We start from the raw sequence: 20198 nt of genomic DNA, 5'->3' as shown, positions 1-20198 counted from the left end.
TTTCTGTGAGACTGGTGTACTGGGATATGAAAGTATGCGTCTTTCAAGTCCAGAGTGGTGAGAAAATCGTTCTGGGAAAGAAGCGCGAAAACCTGTTGAAGGGTTACCATGTGAAAATGGTCCGAATGTTTGTAAGTGTTTAGAGGTCTGAGATCTAGGATAGGTCGTAGAGTCTCGTCTGTCTTTGGAATCAGAAAGTACAGGGAGCAGACCCCTAAATTTTGCTGATTTATGGGGACCTGCTCTATGGCTCCTTTTTGCAGGAGGGAGATCACCTCCTGTTTTAGCAGTGCAATATGTTCTTGAGACATAGGGCGATGCATGGGTGGAATGTTTGGGGGGGCAGATGTTAGTTCTAAGCAATACCCTGACTGAATAATTTGTGTCACCCATCTGTCTGAGGTGATTGTCTCCCAGACGTGAAGGAAATGTTGTATTCTGCCCCCGACCGGAGTGGAATGGTCTAGAGGGAGCGGGGGAAAGTCATTGGGTAGTAGGTGTGGCAGAGCGGGCGGTATTTGTTTTGCCTCTGCCCTTATTATTGCCTCTGTATCCGCCTCTTTGATAACCCTTTGTGAAGGTAGATTGAGGAGGGGATTTGTAGGACGTGGATGCACTATCCGAGGAGTAGCCTCTGCCCGTGCCTCGAAAGGAAGAGCGGCGAAAGGAGCACCTAGGAGTGTGTGACTGTAGGGCTCCCATGGATTTCGCCGTGTCAGTATCTTTTTTCATCTTTTCGAGGGCTTCATCAACTTTTGGGCCAAATAGATGATCTTGGTCGAATGGGTGATTTAATATAGAGGCTTGTACCTCAGGTTTAAAACCTGAAACTCTGAGCCAGGCATGGCGACGTAGAAGGACACTGGTGTTTATGGCCCTGGAGGCTTTATCTGCTGCATCTAGGGCACAGCGGATAGAGGTATTAGTTATTAGTTTTCCCTCTTGGATCAATTCATTGGCCCTGTTTTTATATTTTTCAGGGAGATGGTGCATGATGGTCTCTAACTCATCGTAATGTGCCCTGTCGTATCTGGCCAATAGCGCTTGCGTGTTGGCGATACGCCATATATTGGCGGCTTGTGACGCAGTGCGCTTCCCTTACGCATCTAGGAGCTTGGACTCTTTGTCAGGTGGTGGTGTTTCGCCTGACGCCTGAGAATTGGAGTGATTCCTAGCTGAAGATACCACCAGGGAATCTAATGGTGCAGGGCCCTTAATATATGAAGGGTCTGTGGGGGTGGCTTTGTATTTCTTCTCTATACGGGGGTTTAGGACCCTGGCCCTGACTGGGTCTTTAAAGACCTCCGGGGCATGTTTAATCACCCCTTTTAACATAGGTAGGATGGCAGTAGACCTATGTGTGTCGTCAAAGGTGTCTAGGAGAAAATCTTCCTCCACTGGGTCAGTGTGTAACTCCACCCCGTGGTAGTGTGCCGCCCTTTGTAATAGGTGGTGAAAACCCAAGGAATCTTCAGGTGGGGATGGCCTAGATGGGTAAAGGTCATCCTGTGGGACATCTGGGATGTCCGGATTATTACAGTCGTCCCATGGGTCTGGAGATCCAGTCGGGTTGGGATCCTGTGGCACATCTGCTGGATCATAAAATGGGTCTCCTAAGTCGTCTGGGACAGGAGACAAGGTTGGGGAACGATGAGGCGGGGTGGAGAGGGTAGAGGTGGGGAGGGTGGAGGAGGAGGGGAAGGCAGGGAGGGTGGAGGAGGTGGAGGAGGAGGGGAAGGCACTCTGAAAGGGGAGGTAGCAGTGTCTTTCTTCTATGGAGGTGGAGGTGGAGCTGGTTTGTCCAAGTGTCTCTTTTTTGTAGACAATGTCAAATGTCCAGTTTTTGGATCCTTGGTGAGTGTCTTTTGGAGGGGATCCGGTGTAAAAAGTTCTTGCGACACCGGTTGTTCGGTCGGCGCCGAAGTTTTCGGGGCCGACGGCTTTTTAGGCTTGTCCAAGCCGTGCTTCTTTGGGACCTCCGATTTTTTGGTCGGCGCGAAGAAGGCTTCGGCACGGGAGTGTCGGTGCCGAGGGCCTTGTGATGTTTGGTCGGCAGGGCAGGTTTCGACACCGAAGGCTTTGGTATTGGGTGCGGTGTGGAGATGGAGGCCGATCTTTTCTTCGGTGCTGAAGGGTGTTTTTCGGTACTGATGGTAGGCTGGCTCGAGCCCGAGCTGCCGGAAGGCTTAATAGGCTTCTTTACCGGGCCCGAAGGTGGGGTGTGAGAAGCAGTATCCTTGGTCTTGGCTAGGCCCGAAGGCGAAGGTGTGACCGAAGCCTTTTTGGGTGTCGGCATGGGTGTGGGAGGGGGTATTGTACTCACGACCCTCTGCGCCGGGGTGATGTCCTCCACATCTGAGTCGTCGGCCTCGGAAGTACTGACGAGGTCGTCGTCCTCCTGTTCGATGTTCTGCTGTCCCGGAGCTTCGTCATCGTCACCGAAGATGTCGACTGGATCGGAGGTCGAGGAGTGCGCCATGTTGCGTCTAGCCCGTCGATCTCGAATAGTCTTTTTGGAGCGAAAAGACTTGCAGGCGGGACACTCTCGAGCCTCGTGTTCAGGGGAGAGGCAGACGTTGCACACCTCGTGGAGATCGGTGTGGGGAAACTTGGACCCACATCGAGGGCACTTCTTGAAAGGAGTTCTTTCCATCAGCCGAGACCGGAGCCGGAATAGGCCCGAAGGCCGCCGTCGACGACCGGAATGGAAGAAGTGCCGAAGGGAAGGTGAATAAGAGGATTTATTATCTGAAGGATCTCGATGCGCGAGGATTTTGCGTCGATCGGTGAACTGGAAAGTTCGGAACCGGAGCGCGAAGTATTACATCCGAGCCCGATGGCGGAAAAAAACAATCTGAGGATGGAGCCGAAGCCCATGCGCAGTACGAACCAAGGGAGGAGTCACCGAACTCGTGACTTCCAAAGACTTTCCAAGAGGAAAAACAAACTGCAAACATCCGGGCCCAACACCAGATGGCGATCTATGCACAGTGTATAATCTGCAGCTCATATGCCTCGAACATCTATTTATAACAGGGGACTTGAAAAGAGAAGGCTGATCAGGGAGCCTGAGTAAGGTTGAAATGGCCGAGAGGTAGCCCTTAAGATTGCCCAGAGGAGAGCGCTGCTGGGCCAAAGAAAGGAGGAACAAGAGAACCTCAGAAAGAGGGGCAGAAAGGGGATCCACAGTCTTTGCTGTGCACCATGCCACAAATGTATCCCATCTGCAGGTGTATACCGTCTTAGTGGAGGGACGCCTGACTGCCAAGATTACATCACAGACTTCGGGAGGCAGGTCAAACGACGTCAACTGCCGCCGCTCAATCTCCACGCAAGAAGGTGGAGGCTGGACAGGTTCGGGTGGAGGACCGTCCCCTGCTGCTGCGACAGAAGATCCTCCCGAAGAGGCAGTCGGATCGGAGGATCGATGGCCATGTTGAGCAGTTTGGGATACCAGAATCTTCGTGTCCAATCCGGTGCCACAAGAAAGACTTGGGCCCGGTCGCACTTGATCTTTTTCAGCACTCTGGGCAGAAGTGGTATAGGCGGAAAGGCGTATAGAAGACTGCAACTCCACCACAAAAAGCGTCGCCAAGCGTGTGCTGCCTTGGAAATTCCAAAACACACACAATTCATGGACGGAATGCAGAACAAATCAAAACATTCACCCCCAGTCAAGAGATCTGGGTTAAATCCATCATTGTTTTGCTCACCATGCCACCCCAGTTTAAACCTGGCCATATCCAAATCAGTCTTGACCCTGTGCCTCATGGGAACAATCCAGCCCGAACTGCCAAGCCATGTCTTCCCTGGACCGGAAACAAGAATCCTGAGACCAGTTTCTGGCTAATCAGCCGTCATCAGCCAGGCTAGCTTGAATCCAGTGGCAAGTGAGCAAGGGACCCACGTCTGGGCATACCCTGCCAACTTAGGGCAAACAAAGCAAAACCAAAGGGGATGATGGACGGAGTATTGAACATTGCAAGCACTCACCCACAGTCAACTGATCTGGGTTTAATCCATCCTCATTCTTTAGCTCACTCTGCCACACCAGTTCAGACATGGCCATATGCAAATCAGTCTGACCCTGTGCCTCATGGGAACAGTCCAGCCCGAACTGCCTAGCCATGTCTTCCCTGGACCGGAAACAAGCATCCTGGGACCGGTTTCTGGGTAATCAGCCGTCAGCCAGGCTAGCTTGAATCCAGTGGCAAAGTGAGCAAGGGACCCAGGTCTGGGCATACCCTGCCAACTTATGGCGAACATCAACTATTGTTTTTGCATTTGTCACCCCGAGTGGGATGGGTATGCCCAGACCTGGGTCCCGTGCTTTCTATACCACTGGAATCAAGCTATCCTGGCTGAAGAGGGGTGAAACCCCGAAACCGGTCCTAGGATGCTTGTTTCCAGTCCAGGGAGGACCTGGCTTGGCAGTTCGGGCTGGACTGTTCCCATGAGGCACAGGGTCAAGAGTGATTTGCATATGGCTGGGTTCAAACTGGAATGGCATGGTGAGCAAAAAAACGACGGATTTAGGCCCAGATCTCTGTACTGGGGTGAATGTATGACATTGTTCTGCATTCTGTCCATCAACTGTTGTTTTTGCAGAGGTTGAAACAGAGGTAATGCTAATTGGAACTTTTGTACCCTTTCTGGACTGGTATAGGCTTTGGCTGTAATGGAGTTCAATGTTGCGTCCAAGAATGGCTGCACTTGCAAAAGTTGGAGGTGCAACTTTTCTGTATTGAGTGTGAAGCCTAACTTGTGTAGAATGTTGATTACCTTTTGTGTGTCCTGTAGACATTGCTGTGTGGTGGGGCTTTTGATGAGCCAATTGTCCAGATATGGGAACACGTGCCCCCCCCCCCTCCCCCGCCCCCCCCAATTCTGAGATGAGCTGCTCCCACTGCAAGGCATTTAGTTAATACCATGGAGCTGTGGTTACTCCAAATGGTAACACCTTGCCCATTGACTTGAAATAGAGATAGCAAAGGTGCCGTGGATGCATGGGAATGAGGAAGTAGATGTCTTGCAGATTTACAGCTGTCATGAAATCTCCTTGCTGTAGAAATGGTATCATGTCCTATAGTGTGACCATGTGAAAGTATTCTGAGGAGATGTAACAGTTGAGTGGCCTGAGGCCCAGAAACGGCCTTAACGTCCCATCTTTTTTGGAATGAGGAAGTATAGGGAGTATACCCCGTGTCCCTGATGTTGTTTTGGAACTATCTCTGTAGCCCCTTTTTGAAGCAGAACTCGAACCTCTTCTTGGAGGAGGGCAAGATGTTCTGGTGACATACGTTATGCGCATGGCGGTATTGTGGGTTGGGTAGTTGTAAGCTCTAGGCATTACCCGTCCATGATGATGGAAAGGAACCATTGATCAGCGGTTATTTGTGTCCAGTGTTGTTGGAACTGCTATAGATGTCCCCCTACTAGTGTTATATGTTGAGGGGGGAACCTTAGTTTATCACTGCTTAGTAGGTGTGGTGGGTTCGGAGGTGGAACCCTGACCCCTGCCTCAATTATTTTTTGTAATGTGGTCTGCGGTAGTGGTATGAGCCTGCTGTTTGTGTACATTGCCTGAGGTGCAGATGTGCCTGGTCTTGCTGCACCTCTATAATGTCCCTTCCAAAAGGAGCTTTTTTGCTGTAAAGTTTGTAGTGCACCCATGGCTTTGGCTGAGTCTATCTTTTCTCTAACATCTCATCTACTTGTGGTTCAAATAAATGCTGACCATCAAAATGTAGACCGAGTAAATGTTGTTATACATCGGACTTAAAGTCCGGGACTCTAAGCCATGCATGGCACCAATAATAATGCTGATACTGATGTAATCTAGTGCGCACTGGATGGTGGCATTGGAAATGATTTTGTCTTCCACCACCAACTGAGTCCCTCTTTGGTGATATTATTCAGGAAGGTGCTGCAGTTGCTCTTGCATCTCGTCTCACTGGGCTCTATTAAAATGGGGAAATAAACCTACAGAATTAGCTGTGGGGAGGCGAGTGGCTGGTTGGGCAGCAACACGTTTTCCTGCTGCATCGTATTTTTTACTTTCATTGTCCGTTGGAGGAGCATCTCCAGTGGCCTGAGAATTAACCCTCTGCCTAGCAGTGTTGATTACTAATGAATCAGGGAGAACTTGACCTTTGATGTATGGTGGGTCCAATGGACACGGCTTGTATTTTCTTGTCCAACCTTGATGTCATTACCCTGAACTTAACTGGCTGCTTAAAACTGTCCTCTTTGGAATTAAACATTCTTTTCAACATGGACAAGAATTGTACTGTCCTATTTGAACTAGTTAGTGTTTCTACTAAAAGTCATACTTGTCCTGTAAAGTGTGAAGATCCACTTTTTGATGTTGTGCTGCCCTACGAATCACCTCCTGATGGCTTGTGGTATCATCTGGTGGTGAGGGTTTTGAGGGGTACAGGTCTGGGTCAGTATCATCCACAGTGTCTGCATTGTATTGATCCCATGGATTATGTACAGTTGATGGGACCCCCCGTGGGTCTGAAAAATATGGATCATCATATGGTGCTATATTCTACCCTGTATCAATGTCACCCATTCAAGATGGTGCAGGTGTGTGGCTGCTCTGAAGAAAGGTGCTCAGCTGAATATGTGTGAGCTGGCGATGTTGCAGGCGGTGGCAATATAGGAAACAGGTGAAATAGGAGGAAATATAGATGTAAAAGCCAGTGGGTGAGGTGGAGTCGGAAGAAGAAAAAGGGCTGGTGCCTCCATCTTGGAGTGTCTTCCCGGGAGCCTTAGGTGGATCAAGCCCCATGGTTTCCTCCTCAAATGTCTTCTTCCTCTTTATAAGTGTGTGCATTATAGTTGGAAGCTGTTTTGACCCTACTTTGCCCGTATCAGGATAAATAAAGTCTTTTGTCCTTTATCCAGTTTGTCTTAAAGTTTTTCAAGAATTGGATCGCTGCTTGGGCTCTGTCCCCCGACATATGCTGTCTCCTCTTCCGGATGTTACCCAAAAATATTATAGAAACCTTAACTGCAAGCGACCAAACCAAAAGCAACAACGCTGTTCTTCATTGTCAGTTTCCACTCTGACCTGCCATATGTGATACCCCTATGTCCTCAATTGGGGCGTTAAAAACCAGGCAAATGTTATAAATTTAGTCCTGAAGATGATCCCGTTAATCAATGAGCTTGGGATCGAAACGTCGACTTTTTAAAAATAGTGCCACAAATATCCATTGTGCTTACTCGTTGTGTTCTCTATTTTGTCAAACTTGCTACAACTTCATTTATGCCTGCAAGTTGCAACGGCTCTCAGTCTTTGCCTGTAACTGTTGTTTGTCCTAAACTGTCTGCATTGTTATTCCTTTTTTCCCCCCGCACGTTCCCCATGCTGTAGGGTGCAGGATTGTGCCCCACGATAAATGTAGTGTTTTCATTATCCTTGACCATATCCTTTAGTATCTGAAAAATAAAAATCCCCTGTCCGGCTGGACATCGGATGTGTATAGTAACCCATTGTGGTCTATATTTAATTTTATGTAAAATTTAGTGTCTGCTCAGGACCATTGTTTTCTACATATATAATTGATACCCGTGGTCCTTAGCCATTTTTCGGGTTCCCTTGTTTGTATAAAACCCAAAAATATCAGGCACATCGTCGATGTGCCGTGTCTGCATGGTGGGTTTTGGAACGAAAGGCCAGGCACAACAGGTTGTTGTGATTGGGGACAAGCAAAGATTACAAACGGAGTGCTGGTCGTACTTGGAATACTTGACGTGGCACTTGGGACATAAACTAAAAGGCCTCTTTTCCATCCCTCATCATCGTTGAGAAGAGGAAGGTGGTGTCTGGAAATGAAAACAAAGTCGAACCGGCCCCAGCGGCCCGATCGAAAAAGTGGAAGGAACACTAATAGGTATAGTCAGTGATGAGCGTCACATTTGCCACAGTGTATATGTGCAACATGAATGGAGCCATGCTGCCGGGTCTGATACTCTGCAGCATGTTTTCAGGGCAGCTGTTACAGCATGTTATTAACTTATTATTATTCCAATGGCCCTGCTCGCTCTTCAATTGTACCCTGAGTCCAGACTCCAAACTTAGGGGCTGATAGAGTCTGGCAGATGGGATACTCCGTGACACATGTGGCGGATAACAGATATACCGGCCGCCATAATACAGTGGACAGTCCACAGAATATAAATGATACATTGTGGTACAGCAACAGGACATATTATTTTTTTCATCCCATTTGTCATAGAGAATCCCATCCGTCACAATCTGAATCAGGTCCTTAGTCCCACATTACAACCTAGCCTCCACCTCAAATTATTTTCAACAAATATCTTCACTTGGTAGTGGAAATTTTGTCTACAGGAAGGTAAGTTATAGGGATTAGGCTAGGTGGAGGTTTAGCTTTGGAATGCTTGGGTGTCACTGATCATGTACCAAGCTTCTGTTTAGTCACACTAGTTGACAGAAAGCAAAAATTGGAAGTGTGAATCCGTAATGGAAGCCATGAAATATTAGTGACTTGGGCAGAAAAATGTGGCACATGCAGAGATGGAATTTACAGAGAAGGGTCATAAAAAACAGGGCCACGAAATGGCCATGAGGCAGAAATCGAGCTTTGGTCACGGAGTTCCGAGATTGACGGCCGAACCAGATAGCAGAAAAAATAATCAAACAAGGGAACGGATGATCAAGTGCAACACAGACAATAGGAGGAGTCACGATACCTCGAGACTCGAAGAGCTTCTTGAAAGAAAAACAAGCAGCAAACTCAATACAGTTATGAATGGAAAACGGAGTAGTCGTAAACGTACACTGCAAGAGTAAAGTACCACTATGTAACTTTACGATTGTGAACACAGGTCTTGTGTTGCTTAAAAAATCTACGCAACATGGAGTGACCTTATCCTGAGACTTGGCTCGAGGTATTCATAAGTTTAGTTTCAATTTTTTAGATGAATTAAATACGAGCTCCCCAGATGGCTAGTTGTTGCTTGTTTGACGTTTTTGTCACAATGGTCTCGGATTATTCACTAACTGTATTTTCCTTCAGTCTAGATGTCTGTGATGGATAACCCTCCTGAATACTACTGCAGTTGGAGTTTACCTCACAAGTATCACTCGGAAAAGGTGGAACTTTGTTTTGTGAGGTCTTCCATGTTAGCACCACCACCAGCATTAAGAAGGCCCTTTAGGAAATCCTGCAATAAGGTTTGGTAAGATTGAGGGAGGAAGCAGACATTGCTTAATCTATTCAGGTAAAAACTAGGTAAGAACTTAACTTGTTTTAAGAAAGCAAACATTGGGATTTTTGTGTAGTTTGTTGGCAATTGGCAGGCTCCATTAGCGGTCAATAGTTATAAAGGGTAGGACAAGGGCAGTAACTAACTAGTATACATGTATCACTGATAAGTGGCTGGGTGCTGCAAAATCTCATCAAGCAATAAAATCAAATGTATACACTATAGTCAGTTTTCTGTTCCCCCCACTAGTAGCTGGGTATACTAGACTGAAGGAAGAAGTGTAACCTACTGAAGAATAAATACAGGGCAAGGGACTTCAGGTAGGGAAAGTCTAGGGGGAAAGGTGGATGTACAATATAACGAATAACAATTTCAGAGGACAGCTTTGAGTCTTAGTCTTGTAAACAACAGTGCCGGACTAGCCATAGCAGGCATCGGACATTTTCCCGGGAGCTTTAACGGTGAGGGCCAGATTTGCAGAAGTGGGGGCCGTTTTTTTGTTACGGTGGGCCGGTTTTGCAGTGTAGCTGCAATATCGGCACCCAGTAACAAAAGAAGCAGTGCTTCACACTTGCACCCCTACCGATGTCCCTATCCTGGGAAGGGGGGGGGGGGGGGGGGGGACCTACAAAATTGCCAGGGCTGCTTTGGGTTCCCAGTCCGGCCCTGAATGCTACACTAACTAGCAATGCCAAGACAGATACAAAATATAAAGACCCCTTTATTTTTTTTACATGAGAAACCCTCCGTCTGCCACAACAGGCCCACCATCCTCCCCAAGCAAAACCCCAAATATTCCCCTTTCCCAAACTCCCCTTCCCATCCTCCCCACCAGCAACAGGTTTACCCACCCCCCAAAAAAATGTTCAATTCATGTGGTCCATGAGATCATCCAGTTTCTTTTGGACATTGGCCATCTCCCAGGCCATGGACTGCATGCGACGCTTCATGAGTGACAGTTCACGGAGGATGCGGTGCATGACATGGTCTTTTGATGACGATGAGTGGTGCCTCCTGGAGCTCTGGGTCCAGGTGGAGGTGGACCTCAGCAGCAGGAGGCGGTGACGGCGGCGTTTGCGTTGCCAGTTTGGAGGCGGGCCTGGCTCGTGGTCCAAAGAAGTAGAGGCCTGTTCCATGTCCTCCTCTAAGGCAGCCGTCAACTTTTGGCTCTGCAGCCGGGTGACTATTCCCCACTGGGGTGGTTGGCCGACTTCAGCAGCAGGAGTAGCTATATGATCAAGAAAGTAAGAAAGGAAAAAATAAGCAGGAATTGTGAGGCTCAGCACAAACATTTGCTTATACTGTCTATAAAGGCACAGTAGCAGAACACTGCGGGTCCCCTAGGGCCAATGGAATGTTTGATGTGATTAATCACAGGGCCAAGTTTTTTCTACACATGCATCACATAATGCAATAGTGCCGGTTGCAAGGAATGAAGCCAGACCACCAACATAATCAAAAAGTGATTTTTGTTTGAAGATTTTCATAAGGAGAAACTGAATAGACACTGGGGAATGAATTAATTCACTACCATTAATGAATAAGACGTATGAATATATGCTGCACAATTACTTGACTATATGTGCTACATGTTAATGGAGTCATGCTGGTGGGTCTGCTAATCTGCAGCATGTTTTCGGGGTTGCTGTAATGGCATGTTATTAACTTATTATTCCAATTGCCCTTCTAGTTCATCAATGCTATCCTTAGTTCAGACTCTAATCTTAGGGGCCGATAGAGTCTGGCAGATGGGATACTCCGTCACACATGTGGCGGAAAACGGATATACCGTCCACCATAATACAATAGTGCACAGAACAGAAATGATACAGCGTGGTACAGCAACAGGACATATTTGATTCATCCGCCAAACTCTGAATCAGGCTCCTAGTCCCCCATTACAACCTGAACCCCACACAAAATTATTTTCAACAAATATCTTCACTTGGCAGTGGGAAGTTAGTCTGCTGGAAGGTAAGTTTGAGGGATTAGGCTAAGTAGAGGTTTAGCTAAGGAATGCCTGGGTGTCATTGATCATGTACTATGCTTTTGCACAAATGGTTGAAGGGAGAAAAAAAACTGGAAGCGTGAATCTGTAATGGAAGCCATGAAATATAAGTCACTTGGGCAAAAAAATGTGGTACATGCCGAGATTGAATTTTCATTTTTGGAAGGCTGGGACAGAAAGAATGATGAAGTGAAGTACTAGTAGGTGACTGAGTGGACAAACGAAAACACACCTTGTCCTTGGTTTTTATGCGTAGCAGACTTCGGCGCCGCACTATTAACTGAAGTAAACGCATATTCCACCGGCTGCACTGCAGCGCTGAAATAAACTGTGCTGCAGTTTTTATGTGGAGAAATGCCATTGGCAAGGAGGTGATGAGCGGTATATCTGCCTCACTTAACAAATACAATATTGTCAACAATAATCAAACCGACTTACCGCTTGTCCCTGCCACTAGGACTTCTTCCCCTTCCTGGACCTGCTGGACCTCCTCTGCCCTCTCTGGCTGGCTGGCAGTGGCACTGGTGGACTGCGCACCTAGACCAAAACACAAAGCACACATTTTAGATACCAGACTAACCACCAAAGTCCTTATTTTGAGCAAGGTGCAATACCTCACTAAAGTTAGGTTAGCTATCCGTATCTTATATCGAAAGTATCACTTTGGAAGGTTAGGGTGATAACATTTAAAAACCAGGCAATCAACCAAAAACCTTTTAGGTGTCCTAATGGAAGGATAAGCTAAAAACTGAGAATGAAACGCAATGAAGTGGTGGAAGGGAATGAAAGGACATATGGTATTGGTTAGCAATGTGATCTCTTCCTGTCATACTGCACGGTCATGGAAACTGATAGTATAAACAACATTGAGGGTCAACCTTGACCATTCTATCGCAGTACCTGTAGTTTTGACGGCTTGATTAAGAAAGCCTTCTCCAGCAATATGTTTGGTAAATATGTGGGCTTGCGATCCTCTTTACGTTACCAAAAATCTGGTCTCTTAACAGTACTACAGAGAATATGCTATCTCTCCCCTTTATACACTCCCCTCCCCAAGACCGCTAGTGGCACCATGACCAACTGACATATGTATATGATCAATTGTAGATCTATACCTGGTCACAAGCTCAAACTTTTTACCTTCCTGGAGGAGGAAAAACGAGATGCACTATTCCTGACAGAAACCTGAAATCATGCGGAAGCAGAACCCAACCTCACTCAAGCCCTACCTACAGGCTACCACATATGTCGAAGAGACAAACCTGATAGGAAGGGGTAGGAGGATTGCCATTGTTCTAAAGGAAGCATTTAAATACTTCCACAAACCCATAATCCTACCAGACTGCGAACGTATGGCATTTGGCATCCCTCTTACCCCAACATTCACCTTTTCAGGTGTGCTCCTTTATCAGCCCCCTGGCCTATGCAGTCATTTTGTTCGGACCCTTCTGGATTCAATTGCCAGTTGGACAATCAAAAAACACCATATTTCACCATACTGGGCAATTTTACACCTGTAAGATACAGCAGGTTTGCAAGCCTCTGGGCTCCTGAATGATCACTCCGCAATACAAATGTCGCACACACGAGTAATGTCACCTGCTCAACCATATTTTTACGAATGGCCCCCCTACCCCCCTTTACATCTTAGTCTCAGCTCCTGTAGTGTGGTCAGACCACTTCATGAATCCCACGATCCTGAACACTCCGAGTGGTAGAGTACTCCCTAGTCCAATCTCATGGAGAAACTGCAGCGTTTCAAAACTCAACACCAAAAAGTGGAAAGGTTCCCTCAAGGAATCAAGTATGGACTTGGACCCTCTAATTGCGAATAACAAAGTTATCCAGAGGATCAAAAACTCACTGGACCAAGTCATCCCTATAAAAACCCTTACTCGACGTGCCAAGGACAAATCTGCCCCTTGGTATAGCCCCCACCTCCTGACGCTAAAAAAAACAGTGCAAAAAAGCAGAGAGGAAGTGGAGGATAGATTATGGAGACCCAAGTAAACTAGATTACCTAAAATTCCTGAGGAGGTACAACTGCAAAATGAAAAAAGCTCAAGGAGGTTATTACGAATATCCACTGCCCTTTCAAGTTCCCAGGAGAAATGTTCCAGACCATGAGATCAGTTTTGGAGCCCATGTCATATAGCTCCATTCCCAAGCCAACAGAAATGTGCAGCAATGATCCTGCGAGATGTCATTTTAATCGATAATAATCAGGAAACAGAAAAATGCGACCTTGTAGACTTTCCTAGTCTGACTCCGGATAGCTTCGCAAAGTCAATGCAGGCTCCCTGCTCGACCCGGCATAACCACACATTCTCTCATAAGTGGTTGAGTTTATCTTCCTTGTATGCTAGAAATGGGTAATCTTTCACCTTGCACACGGAATAGTACCTCCACATGGAAACGTGCTGTGGTCAAATCCCTCTTTAAAAAAAAAAAACTGGACTGTCTAGGGAACTATAGGCCCATCTTATTACTCCCTGATCTGACTAAAATACTGGGGAACCATGGAAATCAACACCTCTCAGACTTCCTAGGAACAAACAATGTCCTGCAACCCACCCAGACAAGGTTTCGCCCTAAACACAGTACAGAAACAGCACTTTTGGCGGTAGGGGAGGAGTCAAAAATGCTGCTTGATCGATGAGGTATGGCAGCCATCATACTCTACTTTAGCACAGCATTTGACACAGTGATCCATGACATCCTCATCAATTCCTCCCCTTTGATCGAGTGGGACGCCCTGAAGGTGGTGGTCAGGGGGCACTGCCTAGGTTCCCATGCAGGGATGAAGGTACAAGTAGAACGTGACTTTATCGCTATTGAGGTTGAGCTAGCGCAGGAGGAGGGAGTCGGAGACACGGGCCTTGCTGGCCGCCTGGGACAGTTACAGGCAGAGCATGCGTGCCTATTGGAGCGTCTTAAATGCCTCAATTATGCAGCACACTCTGCACGCACTCACCGTCAGGGGGACAAGGCGGGTAAACTATTGATTTGGTTAATACGCAATGATGAGACTTCCCCCATCATAGCCCACATACGAACACCACAAGACACAATAGTCTACACGCAACAAGAAATTCATCAACAATTTGTTGTACATTATGGGATGCTTGATCGGTCCCAGGCGCAGGCTACGGAATTGGCCCTGCAGTGTTTTGCTGCTGGCTTCAATCCACCTCACCCTACCCCGGCTCAAAGCACTGATCTCAATGATCCCCTCTCAACAGATGAAATCCGGGCGAGCATCTTCTCGTTATCGAACGGGAAGGCACCGGGACCGGACGGTCTGCCGGCCGAATTTTATAAGGCGTATGCACATATCCTCACACCTCATCTACTGAAACTTTATAAGCGCGCGGTAGAGGAATCTAAACTCACCTACTCGCAGAACGAGGCGCTGCTGGTGTCCTTATTAAAACCGGGTAAACAACCCGAGTTGCTGGGCTCCTATCGTCCCCTCGCCATTCTGAATACTGATTATAAAATCTTGGCATCCCTACTCGCGCGTCGACTAGCGCCGGCGGTACAAGTTATGGTTCACCCGGATCAGAATGGCTTTGTCCCAACGAGAAATACAGCACTCAGCATCCGGCGTTTCTTCCGGGACCAGCGACACTAACTTCCTTCCTGGCCGAGGTCGGGCTGTATTGTATTAGATTTGGAAAAAGCCTTCGATTCCTTAGAGTGGCCCTACCTCTCGGCTGTCTTAGGTAGATTTGAACTGGGTAATGCATACATGTCCATGGTGCAGTTGCTGTATCAGCGCCCTACGGTTAGGGTACGCACGGGGCGGCTCATCTCTGAAGTTATCAACGTTCGTAGGGGCACTAGACAGGGCTGTCTTCTCTCCCCGCTCCTTTTTTCCCTGGCAATGGAGCCACTTGCTCATTTGCTTCGAGAGGATGGTCAGGAATGGGGTATACCTTTAGGGGACGGTCTTCACGCCATCTCGCTGTACGCAGACGACCTCCTGCTGTATGTCCGGGATTTGCACAACATCCCCATAACCATCTTCAATATATTGGCCGACTTTGGGCAGTTGTCGGGTCTACGTGTAAACTGGGCGAAATCCGGTATTTACCCCTTTTCGGACGCAGTGGTGGAGACGCCAGTATACTATCGTGATACCCCTCTGGCTTGGTACCAGGGCACGTTTCGATACCTGGGAGAGCTAGTATATCGGCAACCAGCAGACATGCTAGAGGGCAATCTGACCAGGGCTGTAACCGCCATCCAGGCACAAGTGAGATTCTGGAAAACACTACCTCTCACTGTGACGGGGCGGGTAACATTAATAAAAATGTTAATCCTGCCAAAGCTTTTATATTACTTTACCAGCATTGAGGTCCAAATTCCCTCCAAATTTTTCCGTGATTTGGAAAAAATGTTTCGCGACCTGATTTGGAATGCAGGGAGACCCAGAGTGGCGTTGTCGAAACTGTACGCCCCGATCGCGCAGGGAGGGCTGGCGGTCCCCAACCTCGAATTACATTATTTGGCGGCTCAACTCCAGTTGGTAACTAGATGGTTAGCGGGTAAGAACCTGGAGGATACGGCTACGGCTTTGCCACCATGGACACGCTTGCAAGTACTGCACTTGTTTCACCCACTTGCCCGCGGCCGTAGAGCCACACCATGGTCACTGTCTCTTGCTCTTCACTGCTACAAGAGGTGCCTTTATTTAACAAGGTCCACTACACCATACGCCCCGGCGCTGCCGCTGCTAGGTACGCCCAGAGGCAGCAGGGACACTATGGAACAGGTGCTGCGTGCATGGCATGAGGTAGATATTGACACGCTGAGCGATCTATATGCCGATGGTGAGCTCATCCAGTTTGAGGTGCTCTCCGCAGACACTGGCCTGGCACCTGGGCCGTTTCTATTATATGGTTCATTTCTACACACATTCACGTCCTCGTGGGGGGACATCACCACAGAACTCCCAATGCACCACCTTATTCAATACCTGCATGTTATGGGGGCGGGCTCCCATATTGTTCATTGGCTGGTATCCGCTCTTTTAATACACACTACGCTGCCGAGGCTCCGCGCAAAGTGGGAGGTTGATAGGGGGCGCCCATGGACGGATGGAGAATGGGACGTGGTATTAGCGGGACCCGTCAACATACCACGAAACTCTCGATTCAAATTGATTCAGACGTTTGTTCTGCACCGCGCCTACCTCTCCCCAGACAACATAGCTAAATACTTTGGAGATATTACAGCTGTCTGTCCGCGATGTACGCTCCGAGGCGCGGATCTGTTACATATGCTTTGGTCCTGCACTGCACTGGCGCTGTATTGGCGGAGGGTCACGGCTATACTAGAGCAGTGCACCGGGGTGCTGTGTCAGCATACTTGGGAGGTATGCATATTAGGCTTATATAAGCGAAATAGGCAGAATAAGATATCCTCCCGCTTTCGAGACCTAGGCTATATTACTGCGAAGCGCCTGATTACTAAGAACTGGAAACGAGGAGAAGCCCCTGTTGCAATTAGCTGGGAGAAGTCATTTCTTAATTGGGCACGAGCGGAGAGTGTGGCATTACACAGAGAGGAGACTGCAGGTCTCCGCAAATTCCCAGCAGCCCAGCCTTGGGATACGTTGCTGAATAGCTTCACGCAACTCTGTAGCGCTGACGGTCAGCCCCCGCACACGCCCTCCACCAATGTGAACCCCTGAGCTCTGTGCCCTAGCGGCTTGACACATAGATAATAATTGTGCGTAATGCAAGGCTACTGCCCTTGGCGCTCATTACCTGCTCTTCGTTTGTTGGCCTGTAGAGCATGCCGTGTGACTGAGGGTACTGTCTGGTGCATCTTGGGTCCATCTCCCACTATGGTTCTTGCTGGGGAAGGGAAGAGGCGATTTCTTGGAAGTCAGCGATATCTTACCGGGACGCCCGGGGGTTGAGGATATAAAGGCTAATTTTGAGTTGCAGTTGTTTTATTTATTGTTTCTTTTTCTTTCTGCTGTGGTTGCTGTTTCTATTTTATTTTTTCTCGTTTGTGTTTTGGATTCTTTATTGGCGCCCTATCAGGTTTGTGCATAAAGTTTTACGACGAGTTAGTACAACTCAGTACCTGCATACACCGCTGTTACCCACTACTGAGGTTCAGTCCACTATGCTAATCATCGATGTTGAACTCCCCTCATGTACAAGGTGGTAGGTTGTACGTCGTCGTTGGCATCCCATGTGGCCATGCTGAACATGGTGGACTATGACACAAGAGGTGATCTGTCATCAATTCCTTTTACATAACTACTACATGGTAATTCACGGGCGTGTTTTGAACTGGACGCATGGTCGATCGCTGGGTATCCCTGTTAAACTTTCTTCTGGCAATGATTGGCGTACGTCCTGTACGGTCTGACATGCTAGCCAAAAATGCTGTTGTATCGTATCATGTATTTCCTTATTTGCTTGTTAATGAGTATGCTGTTTATTTCAAAAATGGAAAAATGTCAATAAAGATATTTAAAAAAAAAATTAAAAAATGACATTCTCATCAAAAGAACCAAAAGGGCAAGTGTTAAAGGACCTTCATTAAAATGGCTTATCTCTTTCTTGAAGGACAGAATCTTTCAAGTTTTTGATAGATCCTACTCATAAGATATTTTCCCTTTTAAGTGCGAAGTACTGCAGGGTTCGTCATTGAGCCCTATGCTTTTTAATTTATACGTGCGTCAATTGGCAGATATTATACTGCCGTACGCCATATCCATTGTATAATATGAGGCTAACACCAAACTGGTGTTCTCTCATCCCTGGACATGATCCCAGTCTCCCTCACTGGGACCTTGTATGGAGATAGTACCAAGTTAGATGGTCAAATCTTACCTACAATTAAACGGGGGGGAAATCGGAGCTAATGGTGCTAGGTAAAAACATAAACCCCCATTTGGGCTGGTCGGATTGCCTGGGCACACCCCATGCCCCCAGGGTATGGTTGGACAACTCATTAGCCATGGAAATCCAGGCAACCAAACTCTCTGCCAGCTGCTATGCCATTTTTAGATGCTTTGCAAAACATTACACCTGCTCCCCCCTCCTTTCTAGAAGGGTTGTGGTCCAGGCATTAATTATTTTCCGCTTGGATTACAGGAACTCGTTATACCTGGGAGCGTCAAAAGCTGTAATTAAACAACTTCAAGTGGTGCAGAATGCAGCAGCCTGAGTCTTGCTTAATGTAAAGGGTTACATTCAAGGCCCTATGCATAGCACATAGGGGACTTCTATCTAAAGGCCCCTCCATTCTTCAACCGTGGATTTCAACCTGGACGCCTGATTGGCTACAGTTCCACTCATTTAAAGAATGAGAAGTGGAGGGCGTTCCTTTGGCTGCAATGTTGCCAAGCTATGGAAAACCCTCCCCTACACAATACCGCTCATTGACAAGGAGCAGAGGTTTCGGAAACTTTTAAACTTGGATGTTGGACAAATAAATCGGCAGATACCTTCGTATTTGACCGCCATCTTGGGAAGGTTTGAAGTATTACTCTTGGCACCATCACGCTGAGCGCTCTAGTGCTCCGGCGGAGGTGAGGGGAGGCCCTATTTAAAGCTCGCATTGGTCGCGCAGCGGTGACGCAGCAGCGGTGACGCGCAGCGGTGGTGCCTGACTCGTGCCGGAGTCGGGCCAGAGTCTTGCCCGTCTGCGCTCGTCCGCGCGAAGGAGGCGTGAGGGCGGAGGCTGCTGTAGCATAAAGGGTAAGATTAAGTAAACATCATTATTCTCTTGTCCGTGACGGCCGTTTGCCTCTGTATTATTGTATGTTGGACTGCCTCATGAGAGTCATAGAGTAGCACTCTTCGAACCCGGTTAGCCCCCGAGCTTGTACTCAGAACACGATGGCTTCTGTTAGTAAGAATGCTAGTATATCAGCAACCAGCAGACATGCTAGAGGGCAATCTGACCAGGGCTGTAACCGCCATCCAGGCACAAGTAAGATTCTGGAAAACACTACCTCTCACTGTGACGGGGCGGGTAACATTAATAAAAATGTTAATCCTGCCAAAGCTTTTATATTACTTTACCAGCATTGAGGTCCAAATTCCCTCCAAATTTTTCCGTGATTTGGAAAAAATGTTTCGCGACCTGATTTGGAATGCAGGGAGACCCAGAGTGGCGTTGTCGAAACTGTACGCCCCGATCGCGCAGGGAGGGCTGGCGGTCCCCAACCTCGAATTATATTATTTGGCGGCTCAACTCCAGTGGGTAACTAGATGGTTAGCGGGTAAGAACCTGGAGGATACGGCTACGGCTTTGCCACCATGGACACGCTCGCAAGTACTGCACTTGTTTCACCCACTTGCCCGCGGCCGTCGAGCCACACCATGGTCACTGTCTCTTGCTCTTCACTGCTACAAGAGATGCCTTTATTTAACAAGGTCCACTACACCATACGCCCCGGCGCTGCCGCTGCTAGGTACGCCCAGAGGCAGCAGGGACACTATGGAACAGGTGCTGCGTGCATGGCATGAGGTAGATATTGACACGCTGGGCGATCTATATGCCGATGGTGAGCTCATCCAGTTTGAGGTGCTCTCCGCAGACACTGGCCTGGCACCCGGGCAGTTTCTATTATATGGTTCATTTCTACACACATTCACGTCCTCGTGGGGGAACATCACCACAGAACTCCCAATGCACCACCTTATTCAATACCTGCATGTTATGGGGGCGGGCTCCCATATTGTTCATTGGCTGGTATCCGCTCTTTTAATACACACTACGCTGCCGATGCTCCGCGCAAAGTGGGAGGTTGATAGGGGGCGCCCATGGACGGATGGAGAATGGGACGTGGTATTAGCGGGACCTGTCAACATACCACGAAACTCTCGATTCAAATTGATTCAGATGTTTGTTCTGCACCGCGACCAACCTCTCCCCAGACAACATAGCTAAATACTTTGGAGATATTACAGCT

General features: G+C 47.8%; 1 protein-coding gene across 9 annotated transcripts in view; it reads right to left on the bottom strand.

Annotated features, from left to right (window-relative positions):
* Positions 1–9946: 9946 nt before the first annotated feature.
* The window catches only part of LOC146799881 (uncharacterized), a 638539-nt gene continuing 628287 nt past the window's right edge, over positions 9947–20198 (bottom strand). For all 9 annotated transcript variants that reach the window (XM_085620807.1, XM_085620809.1, XM_085620804.1 and 6 more), the window contains 2 exons: positions 11690–11788; positions 9947–10471 (listed from right to left, as the gene is read on the bottom strand). In XM_085620807.1, coding sequence (XP_085476933.1) covers positions 10110–10471; positions 11690–11788 — 461 coding nt within the window. In that variant the 3' untranslated portion in view covers positions 9947–10109. The remainder of the gene's footprint in view (positions 10472–11689; positions 11789–20198) is intronic.

This window comes from Triturus cristatus, chromosome 8 (assembly GCF_964204655.1).
Source record: "Triturus cristatus chromosome 8, aTriCri1.1, whole genome shotgun sequence".
Classification (NCBI taxonomy): Eukaryota; Metazoa; Chordata; class Amphibia; order Caudata; family Salamandridae; genus Triturus; species Triturus cristatus.
The sequence above is the reverse complement of the archived record's forward strand: the minus strand, read 5'-3'. Positions and strand labels throughout refer to the sequence as shown.